Source organism: Camelus dromedarius, chromosome 18 (assembly GCF_036321535.1).
Source record: "Camelus dromedarius isolate mCamDro1 chromosome 18, mCamDro1.pat, whole genome shotgun sequence".
In the NCBI taxonomy this organism is placed as follows: domain Eukaryota; kingdom Metazoa; phylum Chordata; class Mammalia; order Artiodactyla; family Camelidae; genus Camelus; species Camelus dromedarius.
Genome location: NC_087453.1, coordinates 2,941,794 through 2,969,635, shown reverse-complemented (window position 1 = coordinate 2,969,635; position 27,842 = coordinate 2,941,794). Strand labels below are relative to the sequence as shown.

The 27,842-nt window shown below is 32.6% G+C and overlaps 1 protein-coding gene across 5 annotated transcripts in view; it reads right to left on the bottom strand.

Moving 5' to 3' along the window:
- SYCP2 (synaptonemal complex protein 2) overlaps nucleotides 1–27,842 on the bottom strand; it is a 69,388-nt gene that overhangs the window by 5,723 nt on the left and 35,823 nt on the right. For 3 of the 5 annotated variants that reach the window (XR_004130837.2, XM_031433532.2, XM_064496953.1), the window contains 20 exons: nucleotides 27,463–27,611; nucleotides 26,196–26,270; nucleotides 25,594–25,740; nucleotides 23,833–23,932; nucleotides 22,815–22,972; nucleotides 20,978–21,038; nucleotides 20,591–20,648; nucleotides 19,921–20,054; nucleotides 19,335–19,771; nucleotides 13,875–14,002; nucleotides 13,052–13,088; nucleotides 10,914–10,984; nucleotides 10,759–10,816; nucleotides 10,245–10,300; nucleotides 9,737–9,794; nucleotides 9,101–9,269; nucleotides 7,355–7,392; nucleotides 6,715–6,885; nucleotides 5,111–5,306; nucleotides 3,609–3,814 (listed from right to left, as the gene is read on the bottom strand). Coding sequence is in view for 4 of the 5 variants with exons in the window: in XM_031433532.2 (XP_031289392.2) it covers nucleotides 3,609–3,814; nucleotides 5,111–5,306; nucleotides 6,715–6,885; nucleotides 7,355–7,392; nucleotides 9,101–9,269; nucleotides 9,737–9,794; nucleotides 10,245–10,300; nucleotides 10,759–10,816; nucleotides 10,914–10,984; nucleotides 13,052–13,088; nucleotides 13,875–14,002; nucleotides 19,335–19,771; nucleotides 19,921–20,054; nucleotides 20,591–20,648; nucleotides 20,978–21,038; nucleotides 22,815–22,972; nucleotides 23,833–23,932; nucleotides 25,594–25,740; nucleotides 26,196–26,270; nucleotides 27,463–27,611 (2,507 nt within the window). In the remaining variant the exon portion in view is untranslated. The remainder of the gene's footprint in view (nucleotides 1–3,608; nucleotides 3,815–5,110; nucleotides 5,307–6,714; nucleotides 6,886–7,354; nucleotides 7,393–9,100; nucleotides 9,270–9,736; nucleotides 9,795–10,244; nucleotides 10,301–10,758; nucleotides 10,817–10,913; nucleotides 10,985–13,051; nucleotides 13,089–13,874; nucleotides 14,003–19,334; nucleotides 19,772–19,920; nucleotides 20,055–20,590; nucleotides 20,649–20,977; nucleotides 21,039–22,814; nucleotides 22,973–23,832; nucleotides 23,933–25,593; nucleotides 25,741–26,195; nucleotides 26,271–27,462; nucleotides 27,612–27,842) is intronic. The other 2 variants (XM_064496952.1, XM_031433534.2) reach the window with 2 other exon arrangements.

The following is a 27,842-nucleotide window of genomic DNA, read 5'->3' as shown; positions in this document are numbered from 1 at the left end:
CTGTATTTTATGGGTAATTAAAATATTTTTGTTGATGGATTAATGGGCTTTTATAGTGGCAAAAGCTTAACCAAATTCCTATATAGTCAGGAAACTAGAAAGTCCTAATTATAAATATGTAAGTCAGTGGTTTAGCAGCAATAGCATACTTAAGACCTTTTCATTTTAAAAATTTCAACTTGTTATTTATGATCAAACCATCCCTACATATTTTAAACATCAAATTTTCAGATAACATTTGAAAAATACTAAATTATTAAAACCCCGTCATCTGATTCTTATAAGAACAATCTCAGTTTAAGGGAAGCTTGATAGCTAGACGACCATCTATACCTCTCTTTTGCCTCAAATACAATTTTCATATTTGGAGGTAAATTTCCACAAACTTGTTCTAAATTATAACTGCTTACATCTAAATAGCTGTTTCATCTTTGTGTTTCTTGGGTAAGTGGAGTCCTCCCTCAGTATCCACAGTGGAGGTGGGGGGGTTGGTTCCAGGACCCCCTGCAAATACCAAAATCCACTGATGCTCATGTCCCATACAAAAAATAGTGATCCACAGTTGGCTGAAGCCACAGACGTGGGAGCCGTGGATGTGGAGGACCAACTGTACTACAGACTATATTGTTTCTATTCACTACGTTATTCTTAAATGGGCTATGAATGAACAAAACATATAGAAACCCCAAGGAAGTAAGAAAACTATTTAATAAAAGAAAACCACAACATTAAACCAAAACTACTTAACTTTTGAGAGTAAATCTTCATTACTAAAACTCAATACCCACTCATAATTTTAAAAAGCACTTAGACAATTACAACATTAATTTGATAACAAGTACACCAAACCCTTAAAAATGAAAAGACCACGTAGCATAAAGACTGCAATGGAAAAATGCAAAAATTACCATGAATAACATTTTATGATTATCTATATTCAGAATCCAAGAGAATCCAGGCCGGCATTTATGATGATAGAATTTGTCATGATTATTAGATATAAAAGTCAACAGTGTTTCTATACAAAGGCAAAATTTTAAATACAGCAAAGAAAAAAATAGAACACTTCAGAAGGACAACTTTCTTTGTGGAAGATTTGGCACAACTTTGTTGGAAATAAGACCAAAAAGCAGAGAGAAAAGTGAAATACGTGGATGAGAAATCTCAGTAACAATACTGGGAAATGCTAATTCTTCCCTCAGACAAACTAATTCTAAAACTGATCAGACAAGTAAAGGGCCCAGAGAATTCAGAAGTAGAATGAGATGAAGGTGAGGATTGGGGGTGGTGAAACCCCTGTAAGTGTGAAACTACACTAACTGAAGCAAGGAGGTGCACTGTGCTATATCTCACTGACCAAACGGCTGACCCATGTGGGTGCAAGGCTGTGACCAAATTGGCATCACAAGTGATGGAGGAAGGAGGGGGATCCCATGCATGATGTTGAACTAATTCACTATCCATATGCAAAGAGAAAGCCTAGGAAGATGGAAAACAAAGTTAGAATTAAAACTAACATTTGTACAAGAAAAGAAAATATTCTTATGACAACAGCTGAAAGAAGATTTCTTGAAGAGCAAAAGATTGGTAAATTTCATTACATCATATTTTTTGTCATGTGGAAGTTTTTGATTTAACTAAGTGAAAAGAAACGCTACGTACTAGAAAAAGAATGTTTACATTATATAACACCAATAAAGAACAAGTATCCAGAAAATAGTAAGAACTCCTACAAATTTATAAGAAAAAAAATCAAACAATGTAATTTTAAAAACAGAAAAAATAGGCAATTTACAAAATGGCCAAAAATATAAAAATACTCATTGATGCTGTTAATCAGAAATGAAAATTAAGTCAGACAAACTTTACACTCATCAGATTGGCAAAAACTAGAAAAATGGGCACTGTCACATAGTATTGTTGGAGAGTGTTAAGCTGGTACAACAAATTTACATAGCAAATTTCCAGTACCTAATTAAGAGTCAACAGTAACTGGGAAACACAATGTCGCCTGTAAAAGTCCAGCTAATAAATATGTAACAAAATTCCATCTAGCACAGAGTAGAATCAACATAGGTGCTGCAATTCGCAAGACAGGATACCAAAGAGAGAAAGCATGCAGGGAAACTAAGGACAACAGAGCAATGCTGACAAAGGACCATGGGATAACGGTCTAGTGGGAAACTAGTTTTAAACCGTGTTCTGTAGAAATTAAAGAGTCTTGCAAAGGTGCTTTTGGGGGTTATCAGAGAGGGAGATGTATCAGCAAGGGTTTAGACCTATCTGCTTTAAACAGAATAGTTATGTTATCTGTTTGGCACACTGGAGGTCTCATGTAAGGTTCTATTTGAAAAATTATGCTTTGTGAAGACTACTGGTTAAACAGAATAAAAGGACCTTAAAACCCTGTAGAAATAAACTTACATTCAGTTCAAAATGGTAGGACAGTAGATTGGTTTTATCAGAGGATTCAGATCTTGGCTATAGGTGTGCTGAACTGTCATTAATTCCATCTTTGTGTATTCAGATACTAGCACATATCAAGAGAATAATATATTTGAGTATTTACTGTGTATCAGGTATTATGCTTACATAATCAGCCTATTTAATTTTTGCCAGCCCCATTTTACAGATGAGAAAACTGAGGTGCAGATGGCTTCACTAACTTGCAAAATGTTAACACAGAATGCGTTTATCCTTGCTCCACTATTTGCTGAGTCAAAACTTTTTCAGCTATACCTAGTTACAGTGAACTATATTATCTTGATAATCAGCTCTATAACTGTATTACTATTTCAAAATTCTCCGAATTAAGTCATCTATACAACCCAAGTCAAAGGGGTTGGAGGTGAGGTGGAGTTTATAAACTAGTCCCAAAGTACAAACAACCCCCCCAAAAAAAGCAGAATTCCAAATATAAACTACTTCTTGTCGACATTACATTTTTAGCTATCCTCCCTCACTTTGACCCATAATTGATTCCTATCTCTGTCTTTTTAAAAGACTTTTGACCATACCTACATATTTTATTAATAAGAAATGGTACATATAACAATACATGAGAGAGGAAGGATAAAGAATTTTTCAACATATCATTAAGTTTGTTAATATTCATACCATTTACCTACTAGTTTTAAAGTTAATTTACAAATCTTTAAAGCAAATGCTATAGTCATACTGTTCTCAACTACACTCTTTGCAATTTGCTTTGTCAACTTGTGATTTAGTAACTAAATGTTACAGACTTTGAGTTACGGTGAAATCTGAAAGAAGTGCCTATGTTGCAGTATGAATAAGCCTATTCAAATCTAGGAAACGAACTATGTAATTCTGACATGTAGCCAAGTAAGTAGTACCTCCTGGGAAGTGACATTCCTAGCACAGACTTGTCACCAGTACTGTCATACGCCACCTTCTTCCTCCTGCACGGATCAGTCTGCGGTTCACTGAGGCTATTTACTTATTGGTAGGTTCCTCCTCTCCCCTAGACCACACTCAAAACCTTAAGAAGAAAAGCACTGTATACTTGATTAAGACTAGAAGGCAAATGATTTGCCCACTTCAGGTATATCTGATAAAAGAGAAAATACATACTTTTTTTTTCTTACCAAAAAGAATGATTGTGGAATTGGTGAGCAATTTTCTCTTGTACACAGTAAATTTTCCTCACTGTTTTTGGGTGACTTTGTTGGACCTCCAATGCTGTATTTACTGTTTAAGGATTCAGGTGATGAAGTTTTTGGATAAGGTGATACTGATTTTGTTATACAGTCATAATCCTGAGTAAAATCCCTTTCTGTTCCTTTTTCTGTACCTATATTGCCTCACAAAACACAAACAAAAAGAGGTGACAGGTGTTAATCTCTAATGTCTGCTTTAGAAATAGTATGATTAATTGAAATTCTAAAAATATAAACCGTCAAATCTTAGCTGTATTCAGAAAGGGTAAGCTTAATAAATCAAGATCAAATTATATGTAAAATGTTTTTAAAGACTAAAAAATACTGAGTATTATTCAACTTAAAATAGCTCACAGCAAAAAAAAAATGTGACAATATACGTACGTTCATGTATAACTGAAAAATTGTGCGCTACACTGGAATTTGACACAACATTGTAAAATGACTATAACTCAATAAAAAATGTTTAAAAAAATTTAAGAACTTTCCAAACATTTTCAAACAAAAATATCTATGGCGACCAACCTAATTTAATTACTATCCTGAGTACTCTGAGATCATAGCCAGTACTGGTACACATTAAAGTCACAGGTTTGATGGTTAGAGATAGCTTGGGAAGTAGTCTGGTCTAAATCCTTCAAATACAGATGAGAAAATTCATGGCTGAAACAAGTCTTAGTATAAATGAATTTTCACAGTTTTCAGGTCAAATCAGGGCATATGATCAAATCAGGTTTTCTGAGTATGTGCTTATCTGAGATGACACTTGTCCTGAGCAGTATTAAAATATTATAGAAAAGAACAAATAGCTACTTGAGGGGAAATGTTTGTTAACTTATGTAAGTCTTGAATTTTTGCTAAAATGATGGACACTCAGAAATGCTTTAAAATACCCTTAAAAGGAACTGAAAAAGATATAAGTACAAACTTATTCTTAAAGTTTCTATACTAGAAAAATATATACATACGCCAGAGCTTCAAAGAATAAAACTTTTCTTTGCCAATTATTTTTAAATAAAAGCAAAACTTCAGTTGTTTATGAAGATAATCCACTATGGGTTCACAGAATGACCATGATATTCCTTGGAGACTTTTGCCAATGAAATGTAAAAATGAGAAACTAGGAATTCCCATCATTCCCACTGTATTCAAGGTTTCACATTTTAACTTGTAAATACACATTAAATTTTTTTCTGTAAAGCATTTGGTCTTTAACTTTGTAACATGTAAAACTTCAGGGTCATAGTAACACTGTTCTCAAGTCTACTCAGCAAAGACCAAGTTACTAGCATTAACTAGTGTAAAAATGAAGTTTTGACTACTGAAAATCTTAAATATACCCCTCAAAATTAGTCTTTAAATTATATATTCATGTAATTGTAGTAGAAAACTAGTGAATATTCAACTAAAGGAAAAAAAATGATACTGACATCTCATTACTTCTATAGATGATGGACTCCCAGATAAAGATATAGGAGCTAGGTCAAGGCTGTTTTCTTGTAGAGTATCTCTCAGTAGAGATGAGTTTTTCCTTTCTTTTGATATATCCTTCTGTATTTCGGCAGAAAAGGAATCCTGCTGTTTCTTTGGCAGCTTCACAGTTTTGCTTCTGGAATGTATACTCTCCTAAATGTATTCATAACTTTCAAATTATACTCAAATACAAATAATTTATACTTGGACATATAAAACTAAGTTACACTGAAGTATTTATTAAATGCCTTATATCACTAAGTACAGGCATAATAGGGGCCTCAACATGAGTAGTAAAAGACTTTCTTATATACTAGAAGGCAGATGACAAATTCACAAGAAAACATAATATACATAGACTATAATAAATATCTTAAGAGCTACAAATAAAATGCTATGACAGTTCAAAGATTATATCCAGTTTAGGGAAACCAGAAGGAGTTCCTAGATTTCACGGTACATGACATGCTCAGGAGTTTGTAAAAGAGGATGGCAGGAGCTGTGACTGAGAGTGTGGAGGACCACTGATTCAAGCAGAAGGAGCAGAGACACAGGTCTTGTTTGGGAGTCACAGGTTCTCCATTTGACTGTTCCAGCTCTGGGTATGTAATGGGAAGTGAGAATAAAAGCTTGGAAAGGTATTTTGATGCTTTGAATGTCTGTTTGGAAATTTTTAGGGTTTTTCTTTGAAGAGAGTAGGATGAAAGTTGGTTTGGCAAGATTTACCTAACTATATGTAAATGAAAGTAAGGAGTGATAGAAAATCTGGAGGTAAGTTATATTAAATCCTTAAGATCTTCCAGGTAAGAAATAACAGGGAGAGACGGAGGTTTAATGATTTAAAATGAGAACAGTGTAATGGTCAGAGACCTACCTCTACTGCCAGACTCTGAATTCAAATCTTTGTTTCACCACTTCCTAGCTGTGTGAACTTGGGCAAGTTCCTTCATCTCTCTGAGCCTCAATTTTTCTCATTTGCAAAATGAGATGTCATTAGTAGTCATTAAGTATGCTACTTAAGAGATTTTAAGAAATTAAATCTATAAAATGCTTAGAATAGCACCTGGCACATTGTAAGCACTATATTCTTTTTTTTTTTTAACTTTGTTAAGAATGCCTTCAAGTATAGGCTAGGGGTATATCTATAAGACTGAGACATAAGGAAGAAGTCAGGTATGAACAGAAGTAGGGCAGTGTATGGGAAGAAACTCAGATCTAGTATTTTTGCTTTTACACAAGAAAAAGATCCAGATTCCCAACTGTCTGTACTTTCCTGAAGGATAATTTTGGAAAAGACTACATACTTCTCTAATTCAAAGATACTATCTTAAAGTTATAATTTTACTAGAGTCAAATACCTGTTTTGTAACACTAATGCCAACTTATTACAAATTTTAACATTATACTGCCTAAGGATCAATTTTTAGAATTACTGTGTAAATTTTATCATATAGAAAGTTAAATCTTAAAAAGAAGTGGCAAGTCTGATATTCTTACAAAAATTCACTCTATTTAATATTTTAGGAGGCTTTTAGAAATTATTAATCAGATATCTACTTACCTTTACTAGCAATTTTTCTTTAAATGAATGTGAAAATTCTTGTTCACTCTCTGATTCTGAATTTGAGAGATCCTTATAATTTTTTTTGGTTTTTGCTGCTCTTCGTGGAAGTCTGGTTCTCCCCTCTGGAACTGTCTCATCTACCTTTTTGGTGATATTTTTGTTGGGTGTCTTTAGGAGAAAAATTCCTGAATATATTAGATCACTATTTTGAGATACAAGCTATTTGCTATAAAATTAGCACTGTGACAAGATCCATATATGCATAGGAATAAAAATATTCCTGATTAGTTTTTTTTAAATGAGTGGATTTTATCTTCCCATTCCAAATATATTCTTTATCACTTTTTTAGCCTCACTATTAAAGCTCTGAGAGGCCTGATATATATTACTTAAGAGAAAGAAAAGGAAAAAATAGATATCAAAAATACCTATAAGCACAGAGTAAAACAGACCTAAAACAGGCCAACATGATTCAAAAAGGCAGAAGGCAGAAGTAAGTGTGCAGAGCCTGAAACAATTACGGATAAACAAGGATAACAAGGATCAAATTATGAGATGACAAATGGCATTTTTTTTTTACAGGAAAAGAGAAAAATAATTTTGAAAAGATGTTTGAACACAAACTTCCCGGTTTTACCATTTTAGATCTTGGTTGTCTCCTTTCCAAACATGGTCCTGCAATTCAAGAAAATAAGGTTGAATTTTTCAAATAGATGAGAACTGATATTAAAAGTTACTAGAATATTTCTCCATATAAGTTAGAATCATGAAAAACAAGAATACACCTTTAAACTCATTCAAAAATTTAAGTTTCAAGATGAGACTAAACTGAGATTGATACACGTTTACAGGATAGGTTGGTATAACGTGAATTACCAAGTTCCCGTCTAAATTAATTAATTAAATTAAATAAAACAAACTTTTAAAACATACAAGAAAATATGTAACATACATTACAAAGTTAACACTCACGAATTACCATTCCATTTATCTGAATCTACTTTGTGTACTCTTACATGACCTTCCATATCCCCTCTGCCAAAAGGTAATCACTATCCTGAAACTGCGTTAGTCACACGTATATATCTCTAAACAGTATAATTAACTTTATAAAACAGAATCATGTCATTTGATATTGTCATGTTCAAGCCAAGGAAGTAATGAAGTTCTAGAAGAAAGGTCCTCCAATCCTGGCAATAAGCCAGCTCCTACATATTGACTTGTAGTCATTCAGCCATTTAAACAAAACAATTCACTCAGGAGAGTTCAGTTTTAAGAGCTTTTACTGATTACAGTATTCAGACATTTACTGTCTTCCCAAGATTTCTAATCAATGTTGTAAATGTCTTCATTTGTACATCTTCCCACCAGACTACAAGCTCCCTGAGAGTATGTGGATCTTACCGTGTTTCTCCTTGCCTTATAACACACTGCTTCAAAGTCCAGACACTATGACTAGACCCAGCTGCGCCTTTCAGCATTTTCCACAAAGTCTGATTACACTCCAACTACTCCAATACTGCATTCCCTGGGCATACCATGCTATGCCATACTCTCTCTTTTACATAGAAAGATAATCCTACTGCTGCTCTTCCTCATGCATATAATTGAACTCTCATCTGTTTTCAAGATTCAGCCTCACTTCTAAACACAGACCAAAGTTCATTTCTGTATCTCTATGTTCACTTCTTTTTAAGACATCATTCCCTCCCCCAACTGCCACAGGTCACTAATGATTATTTTTATCCTGAAATAAAATAAACAGTGATTTCCTTAAAATAAATATAAATTTAAAAGTTCTGAGTTATGTTATCTTGAACATATAAAATCTTTGAGTTTTAGTAAACACTGAAATTGATGTTAAGCTATGAAAACAGTCATGTCTAGCCAAAACCAATACCTCAAACCCTCATCCAGCTACTTCAAGAAGGCAGAAGCCTTATGCTGGGAAAACGTTTTGTGGATGATTTAGGCAAAAATATTTCTCTAAGAAAATTGTTTTCCTTTCAATAAGTTTTTATTGCATCTATATGAATTCCTAAAAGGTATGTGTGTTGGGTGTGGCAGGGAGTGGGATACTGTCCAAGTTTTTTGTTTAAGGTAGTGTTGGGTTCATGAGTATTTAATACATTATTCACAATAGACAAATGATGAGAGTATGCAATGAGCCAAGATTATGATAAATCATATTTTGAGTCCCTAAGGTCCCAATAAAAAAAGTAATCTAAATATAAACATATTATCAAAAAAGTAACACTTTTTTCTTATTCATAAAGGTATGTAGTTATAAACACTATCTACATACAAAAATATATTTATGAACCAACAAAGCATTTTATATAGTTGAAATGGTAAAATCATTTACAAAAAAGTGATTTCTTACTTGATCTCCCACTTTTATGTTTCTTCACATTTTTATTTCTGCTGTAGTCTATTAGCTGTGGTTTTGATTTTGGTTCTCTTAACCAGCTAATATCTGTCTTCATGTCATCACAATTGTATTCTGTGTCAGTATCACTAAAGAGATTTTTCTTTTTATGATTTGTTACAATCTATAAAAAAAGACAATCCTTGTAATAGATGACAAAATCTGTCTTACATGTCATGCAAAGGAAGTTAAGCCAAAAAAAAAAAAAAAAAGGAAAAATAACTTTTTTTTTTTTAGCATACTAATCTGGCATTAGGGATCTATCCAATAAAGTCACTCAGAAATCCATATCAGAGATCAAGATTTAATTAACAACAACACTGGCAGCAAAATATAAAAATAAATCAAAATAGCTTACTTCCATAGAGACATAACCCAATACCAGCAAAGAGATAACTAAAATTGTCATATCATCTTACTAGATTGCAGATAGCTCAGAAACCATAAGAAAAGTCATAATGGGAACATCTCCTAGAGTTTAAAAAATGATCCAAATATTTTTGTTTTCCAGTTCTGTGATAATCTTTGGCATTGAAAAATTATTAAAAGAAATACTGATGTTAATAGACACATTAGGATATTATAACTTACTCTTTTATCTTTTGTTTTGAGAGAAGTTTCAAGTTCATCATGATTCCTTAAACCTACCCTTAAACAAAAATACACATTAATTTTAATCTTAATTACTCGTTTTCTTAAGTTGGCATGCAGCTGCAGAGTTAGACCTGGGTTTTCCATCTTAACTCTTTCACTAACTTACTACATAATTGTGGCCAAGTCACTTTTTCTCTTAAATTTAAGTGACCTTACTTAAATTATATCAAACAACAAGGTTAAAGGAAAGGATTACTAACTCCTTTCCACTTTATCATCTAAGATATACAACTAATATTAAAAGTGTACAGTGTTCTACATGGTAATTTTAGAAGCAAATACTGAAATAAGAGAACCATAATAGAAGTTATGACAATGGCATTTTTATTCACTCTTTTTATATGTTAAAAACTCAGACAAACTGGGAGGAAATATTTAAGAAAAAGAACAACTGAGAAAAGTATATTTTAAAATGATCCATCTAATTGTTAATAAAAATACCTACAATGTTACTGAAGTATCCACACAGGCTTCTCTAGCTGTAGCTTGAAATTCCTGGATCTATATTGTGAATAAGCATTAAAAATTTTCTCTCAGTGTTAAAATAAGGTTTAAAAAAAAGGGAAAGAAATAAACATAAAAAAATCTAATTTCTATCACTTCTATCATATAATTATAAGATGGGACAATAAAATTAAGCTTACTAAAATATTTTTATGCTTAAGAAGAAAGCTAATAATATAAAATATACTAAAAACAAGAGTAATAATTTTAAATCTGTTGCCATCAGTAAGTGACTTTCTTGATGCCCCAATTACTCATTTTTGTCTACTTCAGTCCAAAAGATTTGAAAGAAAACCAAATACGCTTAGGATGGTATTGAATAAATTTTGAAATATTTAACAATATATTTTAAAATATTTTAAAGCATATTTACAAGAGGATGGAAATCCTCTAATAACTGTAAATACAAAATACTGAATAACTAATACAAAAATAATGACTAATTTCTAGCTTACTCCCAGTTTTATAATAGGCTCATCTGCTCCATTCAAATTAAAATTGTAAACATCGTTCCTGTAAAGATGAAGAGAAATATTAACTCCATTATACAACAAATAAATATGTTCTTTAAATATGAAGACAACTTTACAATTTATGAAAAGTTACTTACAATGGGCATTCAGAAGTAACATTAACGAAAGTAGTCTTCAATTGTCTATAACTTTTTTTCTGAACCTTTTCCTAAATACAAAAAAAAATTTACATAAAACCATTCAAACTCGTATATTACTATACTTGGCAAACAACATATGAAGTACATTTTCATATATTATCTAGTTGTGTTTCCACTAATAAAAATTTTACATTTGTAACAATTTCCTTAAATATCCACACTTTTAAAAATACTAAAGACTTATGTATTAAACTGAGGACGTAACAAAGTGCTGTAAATCAAATACAAAATATAAAATCCTTTTATCTTGATTATTTATTGACATTATTGCACATAGGTAAATGACCTCACTGGTATTCTACAAGCTGAATTTTAGTGATTCTAGAATCATAAAACAAGCATGTTTCTGGTTTTTTTTTTTTTTTTTAAGACTCATTTGCTGTTAACTCTTAAATAGAAAAGCTTTGGGAAAGGTTAAGGTTTATGTAAAATCTCCTGTGAAACAGTCAAAATTGTATTAATCAACTACTACTACTAGAGAAAAATATAGGTAACGTTATTCCTATAGCCTAATGCTCAAAGTATATTCAATGTGATCAAAAAGTAGGCAGAAAAGAAGTTAAATCAAAATTTAACATACTGAGTAATTATGTTATTAAAGTCATTTAACTAAGTACATAAATAATATCACTAAATGATTGCTTACTGATCAGAAATAATTAGAAGTATAATTTAATATCCAGAAGTTGGAAATATTAAAACTAAAAAACATTCGTTTTAGTTGTGATTCATCCTCAATTTTATTATTTCTTTTGGCTTCTTTATATAGAATTATTTGCCTAATTTCAAAAAGTTTATCCATCAATGTATTACTCCTCTGATCACTTATCTGACTTATCTCTTCCAGTATGATTTTTACCAGTGTTTAGATATATTTGCGCAATTCATCTTTTGCATGTCAGTGTATTCTGGGTATTACAGAAGATCCAAAAATGAGCAAAGATACTGAAGAGTGTACAAACGTGAGTAAAGGTCTACAAAGACGATTCTTAACAGTTGCACTCTAGTAGAAGATAGAAGAGAGAAAGAAAGAACTGCAATAGTGAATAAAATATCAAAAAATAAAAGGTACAAAGACATTATTACACAGACTTCAGAATTCTTGCCCACTTGAATTTTGAGTCAGAGAACCTTAAAAAGGTTTCACAAAGAAGGTGACTCTGACGCAGGGCTTGCAAAGAAGAATAAAGTTTTGACAATGAGAAATGAGGGTGAAAGAGCCTGATGATTCACTTTGAAGTTCTTTCCAAAGGGGGAGGAAAAAGAATAAACACTTAGAAAAAACACTAAGGGAATTACTGTGTTTCAGCTAAATAAGACATGTCTGGGGAATTAATGTTAGGAAATCAGACTGACTTTTAAGAGGTCTTGGGAGCCAGCTTAAGTCTCTACTTAATTCAATAAGAAAGAGACCAAAGAAGGATTCTGAACGAGAGAACGACATGATTAAAGCTCTGTGATTTAGAAAGTTAAAAAGCTGGTATTGAATGTAATGAATGGATTTGCACAGAGAAATACTAGCGGCCAAAAGAATTACATAAAGGCTATTGTAATAATCCATGGATTAGAATTTAGAACTCAAACAAAAAAATAGGAGTTGGCAAAGGTAGGAGAGAGAAGATTTAAGAGGAATGTACAGACACAGAAGGTGAACCTCAAAACAAAATTAAGTGAAGACAGAACATAATTGTGAGGAATAAATAAAAAATAATGGATATTTTAAGCCTGGATAAAAAAATAAATGTTTTTAACAAAAATAGGGATTTAAGAATAATCTTATTGTCAGGAGAGATGAGTTTAGCTAGAAAAAAATATCTGAATCATGTACCAAAAAGTAAAAATATCACATTCATATACGTAAGAAAAGCATTTTCTTTGAAAAGCAGAACAGAAGGTTAGGGGGGCTACTTTGAGTACTTGTCACTGAACTTGTCAGCCATTTAATCCATTTATCAATATGTTGAAAACATTAAATCTACTTCCATCCTACTACTTACTACTCTATGTTAGTGTTTACCGTCAAACATTGTAGAGTTTGACTACACGTTTGGTGTAGTTAAATAAATGAAACCTACCTTACTGAGCTGTAGATCAGATTTGTTTGAAAAACCACTATAAAAAAGGTTTGTCAAAATTAAAAAAACAATTAAATGTCAGTAGAATGTTTTACATAAAAGCCATTTTATACAAGGTAAAACATATTTGGGTCACTGAGTCTCCATTCAAATGCTACATGTAACTGAAATGTGACAGTACTAGTCTGATAGTTTTGCAAGTTCCCCCAGAGAAAACAGCAACAATAATAGTTAAGTCCAAGCTGAACCATTCATGCAGCAGGAGGTGCCAAGCAATTTTCTTAAAACTGTTCTGCCATGAGAGTAATTTTTTTCATGCCATAAGACCAAAATTAATTTAAACATGAATTAACCACCTGGTAGCCCATAAAGACACACTTTATAATATGAGAAAGCCTTCAGAAAGATTGCAAACAAGGAATACATATTTACTATACAAAAAACTCATTTCAGCTCATTTAAATTTCGTATTTTATTAAGCAAGCCATTTAAATATACTTAGTTTTACTCATCGCTAGCTTCAACAAATAAAATTTCTAAAATGTCTATAGGCTAGAGATTCATTCCTGGAACGGTATGCTGCATCAATATGGTGTTTTTGATACCTTATAAACTGTAGTCAGGTACTAGAATGACCACTTTTAAATTCAGTTCCCTTTCTGTATAATTTAAACAGATACTATTGATGAAAATAAATAATTATGTGTTTTCTAATGGACGGTTACATTATTTGAACATACATTTTAAACTAATCTTAAAAGTTTGTAAAAACTTTCGGTGTACATGTCAGAAAAAGATCCACTTCTAAAATTTAAGAACATACCTGTCAGTCAAAGACTCCTTTAATTTTCTTGTGGACTTTATGCCATCCTTTGGTTTGTATCTCTTATTAATTTGGCTTATCAAGGATTCTGCTGCATCAGTAAATCCTTTCCCTTTTAACTTTTCTCTCTGAAACAATTTATAAGTTACTCAAAAACTCTACCAGTTAACCTCCAAAGGAAAATTAAGGCTACAAAGAAAATTTAAGAAAAGGCTGGCTCTATAAATAATTACAAAGAGAAATAAAGGGAGTCAGAAACTAATAATTTTGGGATTTGTTAGGCATTAAAACAAGTTAGGATAAGTTTTTTAGTATGTAGAACTTTGCAGAGCGCTTTGTAGAGATTTTAAAAAACTTTCTATCCATGAGAAAAAATATCATAAAAAACTGAAGGAAACCAAAAGCTGGTTCTTTGAAAAGATCAATAAAATTGATAAGCCTCTAGCCAACTTAATTAAGAAAAAAGAAAGTAGTAGAATAAAAAAAAAATGATAAACTCTATGCCCATGAATTTGATAACCTATACTAAATGGACAAATTCCTTGAAAGACAAATTCTACTAAAACTCACGCAAGGTAGAAATAAATCATCTGAATAGGCCTATATATATTAAAGAAATTGAATCAATAATTAATACCTGCCAAAACAGAAAGCACCAGGCCCAGATGGGCTCACTGTTGAGTTCTATCAAACATTTAAGGAAGAATTACACAATTTTCAGAATCTTTCAGAAGACAGAAGCAGAGGGAATGCTTCCTAACTCATGCTATAAAGCCAATATATCCTAATATCAAAATTAAAGACATTACAAGAAAGGAAAACTACAGACCAGTATTTCTAATAAATATAGATGCAAAACCCGAGAAAATTTAGAAAATCAAATTTAATAATGTATAAATAATCTATGTACCACAACCAAATATATTTCCAGGTATGCAATGTTGATTCAACATTTGAAAATCAACTAATATAATCCAGGCTAAAGAAGAAAATCATAGGATAATATTAATAGATGGGCAAAAGCATTTGACAAAATCCAATACCCATTCATAATAACAATTCTCAGAAAACCAGGAATAGAGAAGAACGTCCTTAACTTGATAAAGAACATCTACAAAAAAAGTTACAGCTAAAATTATACTTAATGGAGAGAAACTAGATGCTTTCCCACTAATATCAGTAACAATGAAAGGATGTCTGTTCTCACCACTCCTATTCAACATCATTCTAGAAGTCCCACTAATGCCATAAAAGAAAAGGAAATACACTGCACACCTATAGGGAAGAAAGAAAGAAAACTGTCTCTGCTCACAGATGACATCACTGTCTATGTAGAAAATCTTGAAGAATCAACAAAAATATTCCTAGAACTAAAAAATTACAGTACAACTGAAGGATACAAGGTTAATACAAGTCAATCGCTTTCTTATAAACCAGTAATGAACAACTGGAATTTGAAATTACATTCCATTTATATTAGAACTGCCAAAAATGAAGTATCTAAGTATAAATCTAACAAAACATGCACAAGATCTATATGAGGAAAACATGACTGATAAAAAAAAATCAAAGACTAAATGAATGGAGAGATACTGCATGTTCATGGATAGGAAACTCAATATGGTCAAGATGTCAGTTCTTTCTATCTTGATCTATAAATTCAATGTAATCCCAAAGTCCCAGCAAGTTATTCTGTGGTTATCAACAAAATGATTCTGAAGTTTACACAGAGAAGCAAGAGATGCTGAGTAGCCAACACAATATTAAAAGAGCAGAACAAAGATGGAGGACTGACCCTACTTAAAGATTTACCAAAAAGATACAATAATCAATATAGTGTGTCACTGGTGAAGGAGCAAACAGTATAATGGAACAAAACAGAGCCGAGAAATAGGCCCACATAAATAATTAATCGATCTTTGACAAAGGAACAAAGGCAATACAATGTAGACAAGACAGTCTTTTCAACAAATGGTGTTAGAACATCATCACGCCCCCCTCCTCCCAAAAAAAGATTCTAGACACAGACCTTACACTCTTTACAAAAATTAACTCAAAATGGATCATAGATCTAAATGTAAAGTGCACACTATAAGCTATAAAACTCCTAGAAGATAACATAGGAGAAAATCCAGGTGATCCTGGGTTTGGCAATGCCTTTTTATGTACAACACCAAAAGCACAACTCATGAAAGAAAAAAAATAAGTAGGGCTTCATTAAAGTTAATAGCTTCTGCTCTGCAAAAGATACTGTTTAGAGAATGAAAAGAAAGGCCACAGACTGGGAGAAAATGTTGGTAAAATACATATCTGATAAAGGACTTTTATCTAAAATATACAAAGAACTGTTAAAACTCAACAATTAGAAAACAACCCAATTTAAAAAACAGACTAAAGATCTGAATAAACAACTCACCAAAGAAGATATACAGATAGTAAATAAAAATATGAAAAGATGCTCAACATCATCTGTCATTAGGGAATTGCAGGTTAAAATAACAAGATACCACCAAGCACCTATAAGAATGGATAAAGTCCAAAACATTGACAACACCAAATACTGGCAAGGATGTCGATCAACAGGAACTCTCCCACTCATTGCTGCTGAAATGCAAAAATGGTACAGCCACTTCTTCCACTTTTGGAAGACAGGCAGTTTCTTACAAAACTAAGCATACCCTTACCATATGACCCAGCAATCATGCTCCTTGGTATTTTTCCAAATGAGTTGAAAGTGTAAGTCCACATAAAACCTGTACATGAATGTTTATAGAAGTATTATTCATAACTGTCAAAACATGGAAGCAACCAAGATGTCCTTCAACAGGTGAATGGATAAACAAGTCTTGGGACATCCACACAATGGACTCAGCGTTAAAAAAAAAAAAGCCATCAAGCCATGAAAACTCATGGAGAAACATTCAATGCATATTGCTAAGTGAAAGAAGCCAATCTGAAAAGACTACATACTGCATGATTCAAACAATATAGTATTCTAGAAAAGGCAAAACTATGGAGACAGTAGAAAGATCAGTGATTGCCAGGAATTTCAGGGCAGTGAAACTATTATGCATGATACTCTAAGGGTGCATACCGGTTGCTATGTATCTGTCAAAACAGAATTCATAACACAAAGAGTGAACTATAAATATGCACTTGAGTTAAGAATATATCAATATTAGCTCATTATTTGTAACAAACGTACCACACTAATGTAAGATGTTAATGATAAAGGAAATGAGGATGGGGTGACAGAATGTGGGAGGTTTCTGTATAGCTTTAAACCTGAAATTGCTCTAAAAAAACTCTATTTTTTCTTAAATGGAAAGACTACAAGGTAAGAATTTGTATCTGCATAATTTTAGATAATTTGATTAAAAAACTCGAATGACACTCTTAAAGGTATGACTTCTCTTGATTTTAGTTTTATTTTTTTCCTGGGAATCAGGCATATGGGTTTTTAAAAATTATGGTAAAATATAAACAAATATAACATGACATAAAGTTTACTATTTTAGCCATCTTAAATTCGTATTTTTTATATATAATAGGTAAGTTACTTACTATCCCTTCTTGAAATTACCAGAATAAAGACAGGGTATACTTGCCTTGATAAAAATGTAGCAAAGACAAACCTCCCCTGAAACAGTGTATGATTTAAGAATTTTGACATAATTGGGGCCAATGTAGGAAATCTGTACCACTGAACTCCAGAGATTCTATTTCTCTGGGTTTATCCAGTGAATAGAAAGACAGGATCAGAAAGATGACTGCCTTAGAGGAGAGTCATCCATGAATGATTGGCAGGAAATCCTGCATCATAATAAAGGGAGTGAAACTAGGAGAGTGAAGAGAACTTCTGAAAACAGGAAGTTGATTTTTTAAAAAATTAGAGCACAGATCAGAAGAGATGACCAAGTTTCTTTGCTCTCAGGAAAAAGGGATGACTAGGTCAGAAAAATTCTGTGGAATTATTCTAAATTCCAAAGAAAATAGTTTAAAACTAAAATTGAAGAACAGATCAGCATTCAGACAAAAAGAACCTTACTTCCCCTGGATCTGAAAGAACTAAGTAGCAGCTAAGAGTAGAAAGAAGAAAGAACAGCATTCGGAGAAGCAAGAAAAAAGTGACCTAAAAGGATCTGGTCAAGAAAGACAGCAGCCAAATTAGGCAGAAAAAAGTGAACTGCAGGTTAAAAGCAAAATAAAGAATAGCCCATCGAGACAAAGGAAATAATGTCTAATTATATACAACAATTACAAAATTATCTATTAAATATTTCACTTGCACACTAATATATATGAATATTTTACACTGATTCTATAAATTTGACTACCTGGGTATTAATAATACTCTGGAAGATAAATGAAAATGAAGGCTTTTAAACCTTGGATCTTCTAAGGCATAGTGGAAAAGGGATTGCATTACTGATAGTGGAAATGTATTCTGATTAGAAAATTTTCTTCATCTGCATCTTGATAGCAATGACCGAAGAAAAGATTTATGGTAACTGCTACAAAAAGTAAACTTTCAGTCTTAAAGTATGGTGCAAATTAGCTAAAACTGTCCTGGAGATGTTCTATAGATGGTTAATGTGAAGAAGACAGTGGAAGCATCAATGGGGACAAGTAACAGTTATAACAGAAGATAAATCTCCTCTACCCAACTTACATCCTTTCTTGAAAAAGCTTGTCAGACTTTAAGGCAATAATACAAGAAATGTTTCAGATGCTACTAAGTACAAAACTGTGCTAGGTCATTCAGGAAAACAAATGTTAAATAAAACATAGTCTTTATACTCTAATAGGCTAAGACGGGGAAAACACAAAATAAACATTTATTAAAAAGAAAGGTAAGCACTATTAAAGAAGCATGGACGGTTCTATATGCATGTTCAAAAATTCAAAAGACTCTGAGGGACAGAGTGGGAGACAAGGAATAAGAGGAGACAAGGAACTACAGCGTTCATTCACACTATAGCTAGTTACATGCCTGCTCTGCACCTGCTGACAGGTAGTTCTGTCAGGGCTGGGACAGTGGAGAGATCACAAAGGGGTAGAGGAGACACTCCTACAGTCTAAGCTTGAATTAAAGAACAGGGTATTACAAGAGGTTGCCAGTGGGGAGAGGAGAAAGAAGAGGGGCAACATAGGAGCATGGGATTTAGAGACACAAACAACTATCTATAACATAGATAAGCAACAAGGACAAGTTGTACAGCACAGATAAATATAGCTATTATCTTGTAATGACTTTAAATAGAGTATAAGTTATAAAAACAATGAATCACTGTTGTACACCTGAAACTAATGTAATATTGTAAATCAACTATACTTCAATAAAAAAGAACAGGGTATTACAAACATTAAATTTGAAGCAATTAATCAAGCTTCTTTCACTTTATGTTACCAGGTAGGCATATTATGGGTGTAAAGAAATAAAACACACTGAAAGCTCACCGTTTTTTTTGGTTTCAAGTCCCAGGAACTAAGTTCAGACGTCAGTCTTTTCCCTGATTTTCTAACGCCGTTTGCATTTTTTCTAGGAGAAGGGCTTTTATCACAAATAGTAGTATTCACATCCTTTGACAATATGTATTTTTTCCTATAGATCACAGATTCTTCAACTGTCTTATTTAGGAGAACTGATTTAAAAGTAGTTTCAGATTCAATACGCCAATCACTCTGCTTGGTATTTTCAGTACTTTCCTCCTCCAAGTGTTTAGGACGACCGAGTTGCTGTTTGCTGCCTTTGCAGACTCCTACTTCTGCTTCATCTACTTTGTTATGCTGCATTCTTTCTTCCCTGTACTGTACCTTTCCTGTTTCCTCAGAATTATCATCAGATATTGAAGAGGATGATTTTTGTTTAGCAAGTTTTTTGTTGATAACAGTATCTAGTGGGAAAAGGAGAAATTAATCCTCATTAAATTTGTAAACTGATCATATTTAAAATTTGTTAAAAACAAAATATTTGTTAAGATATTTCAAGAAATGAGTATTTCCCAAAACTACTATTTTATATACAGAGAAAACTATGTTTCACCTTGATTAAATGTGTCTCCTGATGAAGTACTTTCTCTTCGGTTATTACCAAGCTGAATGTTTGTTACAGGTGTCCAACATACGCATTTGGAGTGCATTTTATTTCCGCAGATGTTGTCTAAAGCACCAGGTAACCTAGAAAACAAGTTCACTTGCTTCATATTACAAAACATTAGCCTGTAACTCTGGCATAAGACCTTGATTTTTTTTTTTTATTTAGTCAGTGTTTATTGATACAAATTTGTTAGCAGTCAAATATGAAAATATTTTCATAAGTCATGATGAAAGTTAAAATTCACTATGTAATTGATCAGATGAAAGAATATTGTTAAAAAGTTCCATTATTGCTACTATTTTCATATCTACCTAAACATATCTCACATCTTACATGTGTATTTAAACTAGGTCAAATTTCTTCATATTCATACTTTTTAGTTTGAAAATATCATTCATTTTCAGTCTCTCAATTTGAAAAGTTATGTTGGTTGATATGGAAAAAACATGTAGGCTATTTCCTATTGTGCTATCATAATAATATACGTGAAAGATAATTGTCTATAACCAGTACAACATTCTAAAACTATAAAGGCCTATTTCTTTAAATTTGTTACATTCATCTAAAAGTAACATTATTATAGGCTAAATGATTTGATAGGTTTTCTTATACTTACACAGGTTTACCTATTTTTCCCAGTGCCTGTGAATCAGGAACAATATCCTGGAGTTCATCTAAGTAAAATAAAAATTGTGGTATTTTCATTTTTTCAAGCAGTTGGCAGGGGAAAATGGAAGCTGGTACAGAATTTGATCAAAGTTCACATACTGGGATGGAAAGACTGACTGATCTCATCTTCCCCCCTCCCAGACCCAAATTTCTTAGGAACAAAGGCTGTATATTTCTTTGCAACCTCTAAGTTCTTTGCATAAAGCTGAATATATTCATTACAAATCTTTTTTTTAAATAAGTGAAAGAGTTAGGGTAAAAGGTAAGTATAAGAGAAGTGTGTGTTTGTGTGTGTGTGTACAGAATGACTGAAATTAAACCATAAAGTACTTACTAAAATTTTGGTTTGGGAATTCAGTATCCTTATTTTCTACAACTTTAGCAGTTTTGATATGCTACAAACACAGGAGAAATGTTAATATAAATTTGAATTAAGGCATTATATGAAAACAACTTTTAAAAGTCAGAGTATTAAAATTTAAAACTTCTAAAATTTGCCTTACTATTAAAAGTTGACTTGTTTTTCCATTTATTTCATAAAGATTATGCCCATTCTAGAATACCACCTATCCTAAAACTTCAGAAAGTAACCTTCATTGCAGATAAGGAGGCAGAAGATTCTACAAATTTTCAGATCTCAGCCATGGCTAGGATAGTAATTCAGTTTTCATCCATAACTGAGAACCTCTGAACCCACATGGCACATCTCCTATTGCTGTTGATCCCAAAGCCTACATCTATTCTGTCTATTCACTAACATACATATAAACTGGAAATTATGAAATATTTAATAATTTTGTAAAGTTTTGGCCACGACACAGGTAACTTCTTGACTACAGTAAGCTTCCCTCTTTCCATGGCCACAGATACACACTTGCCCAGATCCAATGAAAATTTGCCATCACTATCAAAAAACATACCCTCTAGCTAAGGTATTTTGTCTCATCCTGCCTGTCTTCCCTAGTTAGATCTAGCCAGTGGCTCTCTACACTGGGAAAGGAGCAGTATGAAAATGTACAGGTGTGGTTTTGGTTGTCACAGTGTCAGAAGGGTTCTCCTGACAATAAGCAAGCACAGGCCTAGGACGCTCATCTTCCTACAACATTCAGAACTATGCAGCACAACTGAACAGTAGTGCCCCTATCAAGAAACATTTAGCTAGACAATTTGAACCATTATTTTTCCTAATACCTTCAACTTTTGCACCCTTTAGTTTTCCGCCACATAACCATTTAAATTTTTAAAAATTTACTATCTATTCTTTTTTTACTGTAACGCCAAGGCTGCTAAGCTTGAGGAAATTATATATATTTCTGAATTAACGCCATGATAAAATTCATAGTCTTCAATTTGAACTGGGCCCTCAACATTGCCTAACACTTGCACTTATTCTTGGCCCTCTGCATTCTCTCTCAGTGGTTATTCCAAATCTTTGTGTGTCCCTTCAAGGCTCTATCCCCCAGAGAGGTTCACCATCCTCACACTTCAGAGAAAACAAAAGTTATTAGGTGTTCCTCATCTGCAAACTTATTGGTATCTCTGATTACCTGTATCTCTAAGATACAACTTTCTCTTATCCATTCCCTGCTCTGTTCCCACTTCAGCTACCTGGAATGAATGCCCTTCTCCATGTCCATCTGACAAATAACCTTTATTGACCCTTCTAAAATCAACTCACTTGATCTTCGCCCTCTCTCCAGCTCTAAGGTTAGGCATCTGCCCCTCTACTAGGTTCCTACTGCATCCCGTATGTACATCTGAGAATACTTATACAAGATTATAATTATCTTATTATTTATCTAATTCCCATGCTAGACTTTGAGATACTTAAATACAGATTCCACTTGTATCTTACATTTCTAAACCAGAACCTTCCCCATAGCAGACACTAATTTGTATAATAAACTAAAGATTGTTGGCAAGTCCATTTCTCCTACTGAATGCATAAATCAGTTACATTGAATAGATATTTCTATATTTTATTATTAGCACAGCAAATGAGTGATAAGACCTTACTTTCAAGGACAATAAATGATATCTAAAAATAAAAAAGCACTACTTTAAAAAAAAAACCTGAGACACTCACTGCTTGCAAAAGAAGCTAGTTCAATATGTATTTCTATAATAACTTGATAAAAATTTACTAGAAAGTGCTTTCAAAGTAAAGTTACTTTGTCTGTATTATCTCCTCTATTTCTTTCTTGAGATGTTCTAGATTTAAGTGATACAGCATTATCCACTCCATTTTCCGATGTTTTGGAAACACCAGGTTTTTCTGTAGAACTTGTCATCTGCAGTGGTGGTTTAATTCTTCCTCTTCGCGGTGTTGCTAAAAAGGAGAACAAAGGACTGCCATTATTTGTAGAATTTTTAAAAATTGCATATCGCTATTATTGAGGTACATTTTAGCTGAGGAAGGTAAAAAAAAAAAAAAAAAAGGTTCTAGGGTGGGTCACAGGTTTCTGGTTTAGATCAGTGAGTGAATATGGATGCCATTTACCAAGGCAAGAAATGGAGGAAAAATTGGCAGGGAGGGTGGAAAGATAAATTTATTTCAGACCTGTTAAGTTTGAGGAGTTTGTCAAACATTAGGTAATTTCCTAGCAGGTAATTAGATTTGGGGAACAGAATGTCATTATTAAATTGTCATAAAGATTAAATAAGACTGTGTTTATAGCAACTAGTATATAGTATAAGATTATTTTAAAAATTTTATTTAGCTCCTAGTTTGTACGAGGCACTAAATGTCACAATATTCCTTGTTGAACTGAACAATTTTTATTTAATCCTCTAAATAATTTAATGAGGTAGACATTTTAGTCCCATTTTATAGAAAGGAAAACTGGTTCCAAACTTACCTAGAGGATACTGTGCACACCTGGGAGTGTGGAAACAAGCCCAAGCAGCCCAGTTAATGTTTTAACCACTATGTTATGCTGATTCCAGCTTAAATTGCAATAAATTATGAATGCTGGATATTGATATTTTACATAATGTTTGTATGTCAAAACCCATTAAACCTCAGACATTTGAAGTTTTTTTGACAGAAGATATCTGTGGTTCATATTTATTAATTTTTATAGCCCCAACTGATCCTCTAGGTAATTTATGTCCAGAATATCCCTGAATGTTTTTAAATGCCTGCTTTAAATAATACTTGTTAGAAATCTTTAAGACTGTAAAACTTACATGTATTGATTAGAAGTATTGGACTTCTCACAGTGTATCTCTCTGAACTGGGAACAATCATTGATGCTTCAGACATTTTTCTTTTGCTAGGAGTAATTATCTTAAACCATGAAAAACAGCCACAGTAAACACATATTCTCTTTTGAAATTAAATATCCTACAATTTTATTCATAACATTTTACCTTGACTACACACAAAAGATATATGATATTTTATAAACAACATGATATCCAGAAATTTTGAGCTGACTTCAAGGGTTTTATCCTAATGTTTGGTATTGACTAGGCAGCCAAAACAAGTAAGGAATGTTGTTTTAAAGAATATTTATAGAATATCCAGACTTAGAAATACAGTACATTTATATATTAATTGAAAATATTTTATTGACATTCAGTTTACCTAATTAACCAATGGCTCACAATTTGCTATTCTATTTCATAAGGATGATATTCAGAACACATATTTATGTAAATTTGTTTGGGAAAGCTTTCATAATGTTAAGCATTCTTCAAAACTTACACACATTTTAAAAATTGTATTAATATTCTGTGAAGACTAACTGCCTTTGGAGTAAAGAGCAGCTACAAGAATTCAGAGACTCAGTGACACACAAACTAGTGGTTCCAAAAAACAGTTTGCATTTTCTAATTTTAAACCTAGAATGACTGATAAGAACAACAGAAGTAGATAAGCAGAGGCAGGCACCAGAGGGAACAGGAGCTCCACAGGGTGCCGTGCTGTATTGAGGAGTACAAGATAACAAACTGTAAGGAGGAGAAGAGAGCTGTCCTTAAGCAAGCACCTGCCCCTAAGACAGAGGAAAAACACTGATGGAGTTTTGAGTAGGTACATATATGGGGCATGGAGGAAAGGTAGTGAAAGACAAGAGAAAACTGAATTTTAAGATTAAACAGAAATAAGCGACTGAACCAGCAGATTCTTCTTAAAGAAATTACAGTTCCTAGTGGTATATAATGAATGGGGCCCAAAAAGTTACTTATTCATATAAATGCTTTCAATAGTTAATCCTTACTGACAGCACAGTGGGTATTTAAAATAGTACGATGTTTTTCAAACTTTATTGTGCTGAAGATCTTTTCCAGAGTGTTTGTGTTACGATTCAATAGTTTTAAGGGTGGGGAGGAGGGAGTCTAAGAATCTGCATTTTTAATAAGCACTCAAATTATGAATCTGATATAAAGATACACCAAAAAATGGCAGTTATACTCTAATTATCTAAGGGAACTAAAAATGATGCTTTTAATTTAATGAAGGACACAGAACAAAAGGAAAAATCATAAGTAACACAATGTATGGAAGAGCGTGTGAGAGTTATAGTTGACTAAAGGTGAGAGATAAGTAAAAATTGAAATAATAAGGAAAAGCTCCATTAAGAAAGTGAAAATGAATGAAGATTTACAAATGTAAGAACATTCTATTATAAATTTGTATTCTACATTATGGCCAAATGCAAAGACAGAACAGAAAGGATAAATGCAAAAAGTGGTGGTTACTTTCCTATATAACTCTAATTTGAAATTTACAAGTGTGTAATATACCTTGTCCTAAACCTCTGGCTCCTACACATAAACACAGTTTCCTGAAATACTGTCTTTTGTATGCATTTGTAAAAGGCAAGGGAAATGCTTTGAAATGTTACTGATGAACATATAAATTCTAGATGCTTTTTTCTGTTATTATATATAGCAGTGATTTGACCTATGTTGTTTTATAAATGACTGGTTTGATATCATACTTACCTCAGCCTGACTATTTTTTCTGTCCCCTTGATTACTATTTTTGATATATTTTGGAGGTTTAGCTAATTCCTCTTGAGGGGTAAGTTTTTCTTTCAAACTAACAAGTTCCTCTTCAACTGGTGAGGTTTGACTTTCTGGGACTAGAATCTGTTGGAGAATAAGTAAAGTGTTTAAAACTGCAAACCACAGGAAGTTCTTAAAAATCACTGCTTGTCTTAATAAAGCACTCAGTCATCTCACACTTATACAAAATGTCAATTCTTTTTGTCTTCTATGTACTGTTATAATTTTTAGTACTACAAAGTGACCCAATGAAAAACATCCACTCTTTCAAATTGTTAGTAGACATAAAACAAGCTTTGGTATTAGTAGAAGAACATATACTTCTGATTTTTAAAGTTACCAAAATTGGCATTAATAATGATCTATCTTGTGTACTGAAATAAATTAGTAATATGTTTAAAAAGTCATATACATCTTACTGGGGCACTATGTTGAGACTATTTTAAGATACTCACCCTTCAAGTTGAACTTTATTATTGTGCTATTATTTGGGGTTAAATTTAGCCCAGTGATAAAAATCAAGTAAGTTAGACACATACCTGTGATCCACTTGCATCAAAGAGTATATGCACAGATGTTTTGGCAACTGAAATGCCTTGTTTTCTGGTAAATTCCTAAAATTAAATTAATTCAAAGGGATGTCATTTCTCCCAGTTCTTTCCATTTTAATGCAACTATTTCCTGTACCTGTTTCCTTCCAAATTTGCCAATTTATCTCAAATCATTATTTTATATAGACACACATACATACACATGTATGCATAAAAATACCCTTCTCAGAACCCTTCAATGACTCCCCACTAACCACAGTCTTAGCCTGCCATTTTGGTAAGGGTTCCTCACAAGCATATTGTCTGCTATCCTTCACCATAAATCCTTCACACTGCTATAGGTTGAATGTGTCCCCCTAAATTTGTATGTTGAAACTTAGTCCCCAAGGACGGTATTAGGAAGAGAAGCCTTTGGGGGTTGCTTAGGTCACAAGGGCTCTGCCTCATGAATTGGATTAGCGCCCTTACAAAACAGACCCCAGAAAACTCCCTCACCCCTTCCACCATATAAGGTCCCAGTGAAAAGACAGTCACTGATGAACCAAGAAATGAGTCTTCACCAGGCACTGAATCTGCTGGGCACTAATCTACACTTCTAGCCCCTAGAACTATGAGAAATGTTTGTTGTTTAAGCCACCCAGTCTATGGTATTTTTGTTACAGCACCCTAAACAAAGACATGCACCATCCAAACTTGTCAACAGACTATCCCCCCAAATATAACGTGAATTACCATCTTGAGTCCCAGTTAAACAATATCTGACTCAGAGTGTCTTCCACAATCCTGGAAAGCATCTCATCTAAATTTCATTCATTTCAAAGGCCATTTCAAGGCCCATTTCCATAGCCTTTCCCTCAAATCTGCCTCTTAATAAGCATTCTCTTTCTTCAACTTCTGTATTTCATTTTCCATATGCCACCTACTTACTTCTTCTGAGGCATATTTAGTAAATCTCACAATGTTTAGTATTTTAAAAACAAGGCTTTGTCTTATTTCACTTTTTAAACACTTGGCAGGAATTCATTAAATGTTTTGAGTAGCTGCTGCTAATATTGTCATCAGAGGTTCTTTCTAATAGATATCTCAAAGGGTATGGCTAACAATCTGATGACCATTCCACAATACTAATTTAAGGAACTAAAAATGTACATGTTATTTTAAGAACTGTAGGGAAAAAAGCAATGAAACTTATAGCCTAAGTAACTGAAAGCTTCCAGAATTATGAAAATACATGTTTATTAAAGAGTTCACTTACCCTATACTTATTTGCACCAAAAATTTTTTGTGTCACATTAGTGATTTCTAACGATGCATCAAAATATAAAAGTAATTCTTTCCCTTCTCCTTTACTAATTTTTACAATATTTTTCAGAATTATAGTCAGTAGCTTCTTTGATTCTTTCACTGTATACAAACAAATCACATTGATTAGTTGCTATTCATTTTTGAGATACCACCCCATAAGTATTCTATAATAAGAAAAGCATGCAGCATATCAGTTAAAATGAACTGAAATAAAATTAACTTTTAGGATTTAACAGTATTTAAATTAATCAATTTCAGTACTAACTACCTATGTAAACAAACCAAGTCAGTTTATATTTCTAAGTCTCAGTTTCCTGATCTATAAATTAT